Genomic DNA, 14,703 nt, shown 5'->3' with positions numbered 1-14,703 from the left:
TATTGAAGAACATGAGAATTGCAAATGAACAGCAACCCGCTATCGCCATTCTGGCATCATTTGTATCAGTATGGAATGATTACCCTTAATTCCTACTCACTTAGATTTAAGAGACACATGCTTGTGGGAATCTTCTGCTCTTCCAAGTTTTTAAAATTCATTAGAGGTACTTGTAAATTACTTGAATTTCTAGGACTGCTCTTGCCCCCCAAATAGGAAGAAATATGACACATCCAGTGGAATAGTTAGTAGCTCTGTAGCACTGTCCTCCAGTTGCTCATCAAATTGCTCGAGCGGGCACCAGTAATGCCTCCATTGTGAGACTTGTTGTTACTGTTTTTGGCATATGGAATACGCCACGGGGAGCTTGCCAGGCTCTGCCATGTGGGCGGGATACTTTCGGTAGCTTGCCAGGCTCTCCAAGAGGGATGGAGGAATTGATGCCGGTTGGCTGCTTGCAAGGCAAATGCCTTACCTGCTGTGCTATTGCTCCCCATGGGAGAGCAGAAGATTCTACTAATAATGAAAACCAGTCTCAGTGTAAATCCTTGTGAAAAGGCAGAGTAATTGGCTTCATCATTAGTTAATTTGCATCCCAAATATAACTGAGTCAAGGTAATTATAATGTACCATCTTTTTTTTTTTATTAGTGAAACACCATGAGGCACAGTTGTAGATTTACAAATTTTTGTGCTTGGGTTACGTTTATGTAATGATCAAATACCCATCCCTTCACCAGTGCCCATTTTCCACCACCATGGATAATATACCTCCCCCCATCCCCCCCATCCCACCCTGCCACTGTGGCAGGGCATTCCCCCCTGTTCTCTCTCTCCTTTTGGGTGTTGTGGTCAGCAAAAGAGGCATTGAGTGGCAAACATGTTCAGTCCATAGTCTACTTTCAACATGCATCTCCCCTCCTGGGAGGATCCTCCAAACACCCTTTATTTGGTGCTCCCTTCTCTATCTGAACTGTCCTTTCCCCTAGAATACCCGTCTGGCCTCTAAGATATGGAGTGATCCTCCTGGTGTTGATCTCAGCTATTCTTGGGTATTAATCTCATATTTTGTTATTTTATATCCCCCAGATGAATGTAATCTTTCTATGTCTATCCCTCTCTTTCTGACTCATTTCGCTTAGCATGATACTTTCCATATTGTACCACTTGTATGTAAATTTCATGACTTCATCTTTTCTAAGAGCTACATAGTACTCCATTGTGTCGATGTACCAAAGTTTCTTTAACCAGTCGTCTGTTCTTGGGCACTCAGGTTACTTCCAGTTTCTGGCTATTGTAAAGAGTGCTGCAATGAACAAACAAGTGCAGATGTCACTTCGACTATACATTTTTGCCTCTCTGGGTTATATTCCCAGGAGTGGGATTGCTGGGTCGAATGGGACCTCAATTTCTTATTTTTTTGAGAAACGTCCATACTGTTTTCCAAAAGGGCTGAACTAGTCGGCATTCCCACCAGCAGTGAAGGAGTGTCCCTTTCTCGCCACATCCGCGCCAGCATCGGTTGATTTTGTTCTTTTGAATGTGGGCCAGTCTCTGAGGTGTGAGATGGTATCTCATTGTGGTTTTGATCTGCATCTCCCTGATGATTAATGATGTAGAGCATTTTCGCCATTCGGATTTCTTCTTTAAGAAAGTTTCTGTTCATTTCATTGCCCCATTTTTTGATGGGGTTGGACGTTTTCGTCTTGTGGAGTTTAACCAGTACTTTGTATATCCTTGATATCAACCCCTTGTCAGATGTGTATTCGGCAAATATTCTTTCCCATTCTGTAGACTGTCTTTGTATTTTGGTCACTGTTTCTTTGGAGGAATACACCATCTTTTAATATATAATGCATGGGCAAAGGCAGGATCTGCTGAAAAGACACTTTAATTCTTACTGGCACATTCTGTAATAACTGCTGCCTCATGTAATACGTCCTATAATAATAAAATATTATGAGCTTTAGCTAAAACCTCCTTAGAATGTAATTCTCATAAAAAGTAGTCAAAGAAGTATTATTGGATCATCTTGGAGCTCAATTTCTAGCTTTTTGAGGAATGCCCATATTGTTTTCCAAAAATGCTGGACCAATCAGCATTCCTACCAACATTCCTACCAAAGTAGGAGAGTCCTTTTCCCCCCACATTCATGCCAGCACTTGTTGCTCTTGTTCTTTTTCATGCATGCCAGTCTCTGGTGTGAAATTATATCTCGTTGTTGTTTTTATTTGCATCTCCATGATGATTAGAGATGTATAACATTTTTAATGTGCTTTTTGGCCCTTGCATTTATTCTTTTAGGAAATGCTGGTTTATTTCTTCTCTCCCCCTTTTTGGATGGGGTTGTATACTACTTTTGGGACTATGCCTTGGGGTCCAAAACACATATCAAAAATTTTATATACTCTGGGGCCCAAAAGCACACAGAAAAATTGCCATTTGTACTTTTATATTTACTGTAGCACTATTCAAAATAATCAGAATCTGGAAACAACCTGAGTGCCCAAGAACAAATGACTGATTAAAGAAACTATGGTACATCTACACAATGGATTATTATGCAGCTTTTAGAAAAACCGGCTGGAGTGATCGCACAGTGGTAGGGTGTTTGCCTTCTACGCAGCCAGCCTGGCCGAGCTGGGTTCGATTCCTCCACCCCTCTTGCGAAGAGCCCGACAAGCTTCCGAGAGTATCGTGCTTGCATGGCAAAGCCTGGCAAGCTACCCGTGATGTATTCAATATGCCAGACACAGTAAGAACAAGTCTCAAAAATGGAGACGTTACTGGGCCCGCTCGAGCAAATCAATGAACAACGGGAGGACAGTGTTTTAGAAAAAAAATAAAGTCATGAAATTTGCTTATAAACAGATGGACATGAAGAGTATCATGCTGAGTGAAATGAGTCAAAAGGAGAGGGATAGACATAGAATGGTTGCACTCATTTGTGGGATATAAAAAAAATGTAATATGAGAATAATTGTAGACAGTAGAAACAGGGGCCAAATGGTTGGAAGCCTGATTTAAGTGTAGGGAAAAAGGCAGTTGAGATAGATAAGGGATCACTATGACAAAGATAGTTGGAAATGATCCCTCTGGATAAGAAACGTATGCTGAAAGTACGCAAAGGAACAAATGTGATAACATCTTAGTATCTTTATTGCAAACTATAATACACAAAAGAGGGTGGAGAGAGAGAGAGAGGCAGAGAGAGAGACAGAGAGAGACAGAGAGAAACAGAGAGAGTATGTCTGCCATAGAGATAGGCTGGGGGGTGTTGGGTGGTGATGGGAGGAAAACTGGGAACATTGGTGGTGGGAAATGTATACTGTGGAGGGATGGGTGTAGAACAGTTGTATGTCCGAAACCCGATCATGATCAGCTTTGTAACTTTATCTCATGATGATTAAATAAAAAATAAAATTAAAAAATAGTAGCTAGATAACTAACTTATTTTGTACGAAGTAGTTCTACACTATTTTGTGAAGGTAAAATCAGAAAATGATAGGAAAGAAACCATTTTAATATAAAAATTCAATTATTTATAGGATGCATGGAATTTTAAGTTTTATTTTCAAGCCAAAGCCAAACAATATTAAACTTTATTGAGTCTTTTAGGCTATAAAATATGGGAAAGACTAGATGATCAATGGTTTGTTTTCAAGTAAACCTTATGGGTGCAGTAAGACTAGGAATGGAATGGGTTGAAATTCAGAACATTTATGAATGGAGGATTTATATGAAGGATGGAATTGTGGGAAAGGACACAAAAGGAAACTTTGGATTGAGTATCAAGTGTATGATAACGAAGACAGATTTAAGAAAGTCCTGTAGTCAAGAACACATGCCTGGCAGATGTCAATTTTATCAATCAGCATAGGATGATGTGGACATAAGCTTATGCCATAACCATTGGTATATCACCTTCCTCATAAAAACCAGCACAAGTCAAATTTGTTTGTATTCGGATCCCAAACCCTCAATCTACTATTTAAAAGATAGGAAGCTATAACTTCAGTGAGCATTAGCATCATTTATAGCTGAGAAACTCATTTAGATTTCCAAGATGCATTTGTAGCACTCAATATTTCATATCCTTTAATGTAGCACCTATGCCATCAAGCTTTAAAATTCCATTTTCCCCAGATTGATAATTCAAAGGTAGTTTGTTTCAAAGAGAGATGAACTCAAGTCTTAAAATGAAAATTCAGTATTTAGTGTATAGGTAGAAATTGGACTATTTGGGCATCCTTGGGCATCATGTTGGCCAGAGAATAATGTTCTCTTTACCTTTGACCTAAATTGAAAAGTTGTAAAGTTGATTGGATAAAAACAAAACTTAGTACATTTACATCAAGGGTTAAGATATTTAGTGACCACACTAATAAATTTCCCTTCAGATTGTGGAGGCCAGTATGTCATTGTTATTTCATTCGTGGGTTGGGATGCCCTCTCCTGGATAGTGTGAGGATGAACATGAACAATATTTGCTTCTGTTTCCAATGCTGAGTCATCCTGACTTTTTTTTTCTTTTCATGTAATTTATTTATTTTTATTTTTATTAGTGAAAGACCATGAGGTACAGTTATAGACTTATAAATTTCTGTGCTTGGGTTTCAGTTATACAACGATCAAGTACCCATCCCTCCACCAGTGCCCATCCGCCACCACCACGGGTCCCAAGATAGCCTATGAAAGTTAATTTTTTTAAAAGTTTTTTTTTCTTTTTGATCACACCCGGCAATGCACAGGGGTTACTACTGGCTCTGCATTCAGAAATTACTCCTGGAGGTCCTCAGGGGACCATATGGGATGCGGGGAATCAATCCCAGGTTGACCAAGTGCAAGGCAAATGCCCTACCTGTTGTGCTATTGCTCATGTTCTTCTGCATATCTCATTTAACTCAATTTAAAAAGGTTGCCTTGAGTTCTAAATATTAAAAGAGAATTTCATGTTCCCTTTAGAATGACTCAACACAAATTAAAAATGTTGAAATACTTTGCACTATGTTTAGTGTGTAAAATCTATAGCATATTTATTAAAACTCTCAATTTATTTTTTTAACTTTTTTTTATTAGTGAAACACCATGAGGTACAGTTATAGACTTACAAATTTCTGTGCTTGGGTTTCAGTTATACAATGATAAAGTACCCATCCCTCCACCAGCGCCCATCCTCCACCACCACCAATCTCAGCATCCCTCCCCACCCCCATCCTCCCCATCCCACCCTGCCTCTGTGGCAGGGCATTCCCTTTTGTTCTCTCTCTCTCTCTTTTTGGGTCCTGTGGTTTGCAAGAGAAAACTCTCAATTTAAAGGCAGAGTCCATCAATCGAAGAGCATTTTAAAACCTAAGTTTCAGGAGCTAAATATGTCCATATTGAATGACATTCCTATTTCATTTGACTGAAGTTTAAGTAAAATATGTGCATAGGCATAGCTAAAAATAGTCATTGCAGTCACTTAAGCAATTTGATAAACAATGTGTAGTTAAAACTGTGGAGCAGATAGTAAACTTCTGTAGATTCCCAACTTCTGAGGTGTCAGAACTAGTGTCCTCTGAAAGGAAGTAAGATTGAAAATGAAATCCTTTATATTTTTATTCTATTTAATTAGCCCCTGCCTTAATCATACCTGGCTCCTGAGACAGTTAGCAAGCCTCAGACTTATGAGACATAACATTTCCCAAAGAGAAAAAGGGTTAATGGTGATAATGATAATATTAAACGTGGTGTTTTGTCTTCCTGATAACTCCTTTATACTTAGTTTCTCAAATATAACAAGCCCAATTTGTATGATTGAAATAGAGATGGGATGACTTTTTGCAGGTCACACAGCATGTATGTAACCAAGCCAGATTGGAAATCCAAGGATTTGGAGCTTCAAAGTTCACATCTAACCCACATATCCAAAACCATGATGTCCCTCTCTGCCCAGCCCTCCTCTCCCCCCACCCCATGAGCACTCATGAAAGATACACCAAGAGAAACTGCTTTTTTAGTTTAAATTTCTCCTTTATGAGGAATGAGACTTTGGGATGGGAAGTTAGATTCAGAAAGATAAAGGAGATTCGCTTCAACATATCCATGGGGGCCTTCTCTCTCAATGTAAACCAGAGAACATTGTAAAGCCTACTTTTAAAAAAGTTATTCACTTGTTTAAAATATAGAATTCTACACTATCAAATATCATACCTCTAAATTCTGTAAAATTATCAAGCTTCAAATTTACAGGACTAAAACACAATGCTCAGAAGATTAATTTCTTCCTCTAGAAAGGTCTTATTTCTACTTGTAGCCCTTTGAAAAGCTGCAGATTCTAGGATGGCATGACCCACGAGCAGGCACAGACTCAAGGGCTCATGACCTAATCAGGTTTGCCCTACTACACACCTCTGGACCAATCATGCTATTCTAGGGAGAATTCTTAAGTTTAGATGTTATTCATCCTTTGGGGACAAGGTCAATAGCTATTTTCCTTCTCCACTGAGGCAATCGGAAGACAGAGTTCTCACGGAATTCCCTCAACCCCTGATCAGAATGTTTATAAGTGTCAGACCTCAGATACATTTGTAGGGCCTCAGGCTCTTGGTCTGACACTATCCAACCCAGGTAAGAGAATCTTCTAAAAGAGTTTAGAAAAGAAACAGGCCAATAGGAAGTTCTCGCAGCTTCTAAAGTTGGACAGAATCTAGAACTTTGGCATGCTATGTTAAATGATGTCCCTGTACACATATGCAAGACTTGGGAAGGAATTCTCTTAGAGATCAAGAAAGGGTAGGATCTCAGTAAAGCAATACATGAAGCTAACAAGGCCTATAGTTCACTAGTACCAATAAAAGACCCAGGTGCTTTTTGTAGGCACAACATTTTAATTCTATTTTTGTTCAATATAGTCAGGTGTCGCTATCACAGGGATTAAACAAAGAAAGGTGAATTTCCTACTCTTGTGGAATTTATATTTGGACAAAGTTTATTGTAAGTTGGTAGTCTAAGAACTATGTGCATGTACTGCAAAGGCAGACATAAAGCATAGGTTAAGGATTAAAGTAGGTTTTATTTTAGCTGGAACAGGTGTATGTTTAAGAATTAGAAAATTGAAGACTATATCTTTCCTGTATCAAGGAATAACATAGGTATCAGACAGGTATATGAATATACAGCTGGAAAATGGGAAAATTCAGACATGTTGGGTGTCAGTGAGCAGGGTGAGGAATATAGTAGTGGGTGTTGGCATATACAGCTGAATAGATCTCAGGTAGAATTGTTTTATTGCTGAGTCCTTAGAGCCTCACAGAACCCTTGATTAGCTGTAGTAGTTTTCTTCTGTTGTGTTCTGGATGTTGGGCTACTCTCAACTAGGAGGGCAACTGAAGTGCACCCTGCCAGTGGTACCCTATTTCAAGATGTGTTGCTACAGATGAGGAGATTAGGGGAGAAAAAACACTCCATCATAAAGTCGAAGCTGTGTCTGCATCAGTATGAAGAAGAAAATCAAAGAGGGATGCAAGTCATATGTATCTTCTCAGGGCTTAAGACAGAGGACTGAAGACATTTGATTTGGGTTTATAAAAAGGACTGATGTTGCAGTAGCTTGCTTGCTTTCAGTAGAAATCACTTTTCATAAGCAGTGTTTGGCAGGTATACATTTTAACCTCACTTGATTAGCATCATAGTTTGGGCCTATGGGATCCTCCTGTATGGCAGAGGCACTTCCTTTTCTATACATGGTAACAGTGCATCAATAGGCCCAAACTATGGTCTCAGGTTTTGACTTAACAGTGATAGGACTTAAAATGCCATTAGAAGGAAAAAAACGACTGCTTCAACAATCCCGTCACCAACACAGAGTAACTGCTCTAATGAGAATCATGGGAACAAAAAATTAATTACTTAGCATTTTTGTTTGTTTTGCGGCCACACCTGCTGGTGTTTATGGCTTACATTTGGTAGGGTTCATGAGACCTTATAGGCGCAGGGGATCAAACTCAGATTGGCTCATGCATGGCAAACACACAACCTATCATATATTTCTTGCCTCAACTTAACAGTTCTTATCAAAAATTTTTGCTCGTGGGCACTTCCTTTTCTATATATGGTAACCGTGCATCAACAAAGTTTGAAAGTCAGTTCATTAGAAGTAGGGGAAAATATGTAAGCGTTGTTTTATTGTAAATCTGGAAATTAACAACAAAGTCTCCAATGGAGACGTTACTGGGCCCGCTCGAGCAAATCGATGATCAACGGGAGGGCCTTTACTTTACTGGAAATTATAGTAAATTTATTTATACTTTGACTATTTTGAGATTGTAAGATTTTAGTTTTTAGTACTAAAAGTTGTCACTTTCAGAATTGTCCTGCTGAAATAATTGATTTTTTAAAAGAATACTGAATGCCTGAGAGCCAGCTCAATGAGTTGAGAACATACTTTGTATGTGGGAGGTCCAGATCAATCCCCAGCACTGAATAATACCCTAAAAACCACAGAGTTGGGTATCATCCCCCCAAATCAAAGTAATAAAAATACTGAATGAAGATTGGACACTGTTGGGTTCTGGTCTGGCATATATATCATATATATAAATATCACATATATATCAAAGAATATGTATCATACATATACCAAAACACAAATGGCACTGTTTAGAGAACAATTGAAAGAACTAGATGCAAAGATTTGGGTAGGGTTAAGGAAACTGTAAAGGCATGATGGAGTACCAGGACTAACAACGGTCAGTGTTACCTAACAGGCCTGACCAGGTAAGATGCTATTTCCAGATTACTGGCTGAAGTCACTTCTAAACTGTCAAATCTATAAAACTGCTAAATGAGACCCAGAAGGAAGGGAATTGTGGAATAAATTTCTGATCTTTAGTCTTGTTCCTTGTCTCCTGCTTATATCTTTCATGGTCTGAATCCACCCTCAGAGGTTTTGTGCCATGCTGCACTGATTATATCTTCCTTCCCAGAAGTGACTCTCATGACTTTTGGAATTTTAACATGCTTAGTACATATTGTTGGCCCTGTTGTTACCATAGGCCAAGGTGACCACAGCCATGTGGTCACAGTAGGAGTGGGAGATCACATGGACTTTGTAAAGGGCAACCGCAGATGGATCATTAGAGGCAGGCATTCTATATAGACTACACCCAGGAGGAGGGCAGCAAGCCCCAAGCCTGAAATGCCCCACCACTTCAGGATCCTAGAAGGATAAAGGTCACTGTAAGGATGTGCCTCTTGAAAAACATATGAATTGGACTCCAGTCACCAATTTTCACCTGTCAGGACCTCTTGGTTTTGACTTTGGATGCCCTTTATAAGCATACATCTCTGCCTTCTGATAGCTACCTGCAAATTAGACATTCTAGCTAATCTATTAGATAATTCTGACCCTAAGTTTAAATTTTGGTTTACTACAGAACCTATGCAGTTCTTGAAGTCTGTTAAGTGTTTCCTCCTGAAAGAAGTCCAGTCCTTTCTCTGATACCTTATGATTTTGTAAGATACATGTTTAGTCATTTACCTCTGCAGGTACCTGTCTTAGCTTCATTCATAGATACAAGGATATTAGTCCTTGAGTTGTAATGCAAAAGGATACCAACATATTCACTCAAATATGTGTTTTGGCCTGTACTTTGTATATTTTTGTGACCTGTATTATGTATCATTAATAAGCTTGTACTAATGACATTCCACAATTTCTTTTTAAGTTTGTAGTGTTTTATCAATGATCCAATTGTTTATTATAAAGTCTAAAGGATATTTTTGTCTTCTATTTTCAGAAACGTTCTACTACATGTTAAGAGCACAAGTGAGAAAGTCTGCCTATGAATAGCCATGGTCACTTTTCAAAATGTGTGTTCAGTACCCAGCTCCTTCACGCTCACTGGAATCCCAGGGCTGGAGTCCCTGCACATCTGGCTGTCCATCCCCTTTGGCTCCATGTACCTGGTGGCTGTGGTGGGAAATGTCACCATTCTGGCTGTGGTAAGGGTGGAGCGTAGCCTGCACCAGCCCATGTACTTCTTCTTGTGCATGTTGGCTGTTATTGATTTGATTCTGTCTACTTCCACTATGCCCAAACTTCTGGGAATCTTTTGGTTTGGTGCTGGTGACATTGGCCTGAATGCTTGCTTGACCCAAATGTTTCTAATACACTGCTTTGCTACAGTTGAGTCAGGCATCTTCCTTGCCATGGCTTTTGACCGCTATGTAGCCATTTGTGACCCACTGCATCATATGACAGTGCTCACAAATGCAGTGGTGGGACGTTTAGGGCTTGCTGCTCTCCTCCGGGGAGTAGTCTATATTGGACCTCTGCCTCTAATGATCCGTCTGCGTTTGCCTCTTTACAAAGCCCATGTGATCTCCCACTCCTACTGTGAACATATGGCTGTGGTCACCTTGGCCTGTGGTGACAGCAGGGTCAACAATATTTATGGACTAAGCATTGGTTTTCTGGTGCTGATCCTGGACTCGATGGGCATCGCAGCCTCCTATGTGATGATTTTCAGGACTGTGATGGGGCTGGCTACTCCTGAGGCCAGGCTTAAAACCCTAGGAACATGTGGTTCTCACATTTGTGCCATCCTGATCTTCTATGTTCCCATTGCTGTTTCTTCCCTCATCCACCGATTTGGTCACCAAGTACCTCCTCCAATCCATACCCTGCTGGCCAACTTCTATCTCCTTATCCCCCCAATCCTCAATCCCATTGTCTATGCTGTTCGTACCAAGCAGATCCGAGAGAGGCTCCTCCAAATCATGAAGTTGGAAACTGAGATTGGATGACTAAGAAACAAGACTTCCTTCTTAAACTCACCAAAAAGTGTTTAAATATGGTGGACAGTTGGAGCTATTAGGACCTATGGTTTCTGACTTTTGTAATTCCAAAGGAATGCTAACTCTAAAAGTAGTTTTAAATTCCAAAGATGGAAACGTTTTTATGATAAGGTATTTAAGCTGCAAAGATGATAAAATCAGTAATAATAATTGATATGGACTCTTAACACTCTTTTGTTTATGTGTGACACCCAGCAACACTCAAGTGACTCCTGGCTCTGTGTGTTCAGGGGACCATATGGGATGCCAGGGATTGAACCTGGGTCAGCTATGTACAAAGCAAACACTCGACTATCTCTCTGGCTTCTCTTTTAACAAAGTTTATATTACTTCAACAAACTTAAAGGATGACAAGTGAAATTACCAAAATAAGTCAATAAAAGTCAATTTGTGATGACTGATTGCTGTGGCTTTAACAAAAAGATTTTAAAAAATGTTTTTTTGTTTGTTTTGTTTTGGGGCCACACCTAGTTTATTTCTGCCTCTGCACTTAGATCACTCCCGGAGATTTGTGGGGGATCATATAGAGTTCTTGGCATCAAAACTATGTTGGCTGGGCGCAAGACAAATGCCCTACCTACTGTACTATCTCTTCAGCCTCAGCAATTCAAATCATTTAATACAGTATACTGCTTATTCTCATTTGTGTAGCTGATTTTTAAACTCTGGCAGATAATATATTGTATTAGAGTTTATTTTATACTTGAATCTCATTGTGGTAAATATGGTGTCTTCCTCCTCATAAAGCTTTTAATAAAATTATGTGCTAACATAATTTAGAATTTACATGGAATAGGCAAAACCTAAAAATGTAAAATTTATTAAGAGTTAAGACAATTTAAACCCACATTGGTGCGTATTCTGAAACAGCCTAACAACTTTTGAAGTGGATAGTATTGTTCACATTTTACACACAATAACCTTGTTTTAAATACTTATCAATTTCAATTCTAGATCAAATGTATCATTTGATGTTTATAGTATATTGTAGTAGAATTCTTCTTAGTATGTTTTGTATGTACTTTAAGTAAAAATTTGGTCATTTCAAAAGGGGCCTTCGTGACAAGGAATGCTTCAAATTCAATCTTTGAGTTCCTTCTAGAACTGCTTGTACAAAGTATGTAGTATGAGAGAGAAAAAGAAACTGACTGTCCAGAGTGTTAGGAGGAACAAGAAATACCTCTCATGAAAGTGTGGCTTGATAAAATATCAACTTAATGAAGAGATGTTAATGCAATGTCTCATTCTTGACAAATTTTCCCTGAAAACTCCTACCATCAAGTGATCTGAAGCATAGGAGGGCTTCGTGAATTCCCACAAAAACTTAAATTCTGTGTCCCTAATCATTACTAAAAAGATGGATTACAAAGGAAAATTGTAAAGATATCACATTCATAAGAACATTGATTAGTCCTTAGGTTAGCTCAATACCTAATAGTTAATACACATAAAGCACATAGCTTCTATTGAAACACACATTTGGCTAAAAGTTACTGATGCAACTCTTAGCGTGTAGCACTGTAGCACTGTTCTCCCATTGTTCATCTATTTGCTTGAGCGGGCACCAGTAACATCTCCATTGTGAAACTTGTTGTTACTGTTTTTGGCATATTGAATATGCTATGGGGAGTTTGCCAGGCTCTGCAATGCGGGTGGGATACCCTCGATAGCTTGCCAGGCTCTCTGAGAGGGATGGAGAAATTGAGGCCGGGTGGGCTGCATGCAAGGCAAACACCCTGCCTGCTGTGCAATCGCTCCAGCCTTAGTGTATAAGTTTGCAACTCTGAGTGTATAGGCATGATTGCAAAGTTTGTTCGCAATTCTTAGTGTATAGGCATGAATAACTATGTCCACTTTGCAGATAAAGCTGACCTTTCTACAAACAGTAAAAGAATTGCCCAAGGACCATATATTTTAAGAAGAATAGCCAGCAGTAAGTTGTCCAAAAACTAGAGTTTCTACAAAGTTCAGTTATGGAAAATTAGATTCTGAAGCTGCTGAATCATTGTGTGCGTAACATTCCCAACACAGATACTATCTGCATTAATTCCCAGAAGTGGGCATGCACCGTTGAAACAGCAGTTTCCTCCAAGAATCTCCTTCCCAGAAGATGAGAAATAGAACTGAACTTAGTCTAGTCTTATCACAAATTTTATCATCTGAAATAGTCAGGAAGGTGTGCCTACAGTTCTCAACTATTTAAATTATCCTTGATCATGGCTATTTAAAATTAGTAAAACACAAAGAAAAGATGACTTGAAAATTAGAGGAAAAAAACTCAGTTTTACTTTGGCTGTTCCTACTTTAAGGTCAACAATGTCACTATATAGAATTGTGTGATCATTAGGTTTCATTAAGTTATCTTCTAAATCTATTCCATCAAATTCTGTCATGGATTTTGAGTTCTCCAAAATGGAATATCACGCTGAGTGAAGTTAGTCATATGGAGAGGGACAGATACAGAATGTTCTTGCTCAATTTCAGGATATTTAAAAAAGGGGGGGGGGAACACTTATAGTATGTGAATAACAAATATCCAAAGGCAACAGGAACTGAGAACTGGTGTTTAGTAGAAACCATACCACTGCAGGGTGTAAGGGTTGGGGGTGGGGGAATAGGATGGAGGAGTTACTGGGACAATGGTGGAGAGAAGCAGATACTCTGGAATGTTTTATTCATGAAACCCTAAAATTATCAGTATTATAAGTCATGGTGCCTAAAATAAAATTTGAAGAAAAAATAAAAATGAAAAAAAAATCACCCTAGTAGTTAAATTTTCTCCCTATTAATGGAAAAAATAAACCATTTTAAATCTAGTTTTACACATCTCCACCATGGTTAGGGACCAGAGAAAGATGCTCTGAGCCAGTGATATATTCACTGGGCCCACTCTATGGAAAGAGCGAGAGCCAAGGAATAATGTTGTTTCTTATGAAACTGTTTTAGTATACTAACCAGGTAAAAATATCTGGAGAGAAAATAGAAATCTTATTCTCCAGTAGAGAAAATTTAAATTTTCTCAGTATATGGTAGTTATAGATTCACATGCTAGATTGAATTTCAAATAAAACCACAAACTGAGTCTATAATTGTCTTTTATTTTCAAAGATTGTAGTCACAGAAGGGCTGTAAAAGGCAGTAGTTCCTCAAGTCTAACATCTGTTTTGTTTGGATCACACCTCGAAGTGCTCAGGGGACCACAGTAGATGCCAAGGATCAAATTTGGGTTGGCTATGTTGCAAGCAAGAGGCCTGCCCACTATACTACCTCTCTGACCTTTAGTATCTCACTTTTATACAAGACTATGGTCTCTCAATTGTAATGTCTTACTTAGAAATATAAAGAGATAGCCAAGACCTTGAAAGACTGAAGGAGAATGACAACTCACTGAACTCTTTGTTTACAGGTAGCATTTTGTTGTAAGACCAGACGGAAGAGTCCGCCCGTACTGCAGTGTAGGAAAGCATTGTCCTATCAGATGCTCTAATTCAGAACACTTCTATACCAGGGGAGAAGGATGTTTTTGGTTTTTTGGTTTTTTTTTTTTTTGTGTGTGTGTGTGGGGGGGTGTGTGTGCCTGTTGGGTCACACCAGATGTGCCCAGAAATATGTTTTTTTCTTTTTTTCCTCTCTTTTCCTTTTCCCTTTCCTTCCCTTTCCTTTCCTTCCCTTTCCTTTCCTTCCCTTCCCTTTCCTTTCCTTTCCTTTCCTTTCCTTTCCTTTCCTTTCCTTTCCTTTCCTTTCCTTTCCTTTCCTTTCCTTTCCTTTCCTTTCCTTTCCCTTTCCTTTCCTGAACTCCCATTCTGTTACTTTATATTCCACAAATGAATGCAGTTCTTCTATGTCTGTCCCTCTCTTTCTG

The 14,703-nt window shown here is 38.9% G+C and overlaps 1 protein-coding gene across 1 annotated transcript; it reads left to right on the top strand.

The window, feature by feature from the left end:
* Positions 1–9,836: 9,836 nt before the first annotated feature.
* LOC130025484 (olfactory receptor 52M1) lies at positions 9,837–10,790 on the top strand. The gene has a single exon (XM_056116418.1). The coding sequence runs from the start codon at positions 9,837–9,839 to the stop codon at positions 10,788–10,790; it is 954 nt and encodes a 317-aa protein (XP_055972393.1).
* Positions 10,791–14,703: the final 3,913 nt, after the last annotated feature.

The sequence above is a fragment of the Sorex fumeus genome, unplaced genomic scaffold (assembly GCF_029834395.1).
Source record: "Sorex fumeus unplaced genomic scaffold, SorFum_2.1 ptg000030l, whole genome shotgun sequence".
Lineage (NCBI taxonomy): Eukaryota > Metazoa > Chordata > Mammalia > Eulipotyphla > Soricidae > Sorex > Sorex fumeus.
Note: the sequence above shows the minus strand (reverse complement) of the source record. Positions and strands in the feature narration are given on the sequence as shown.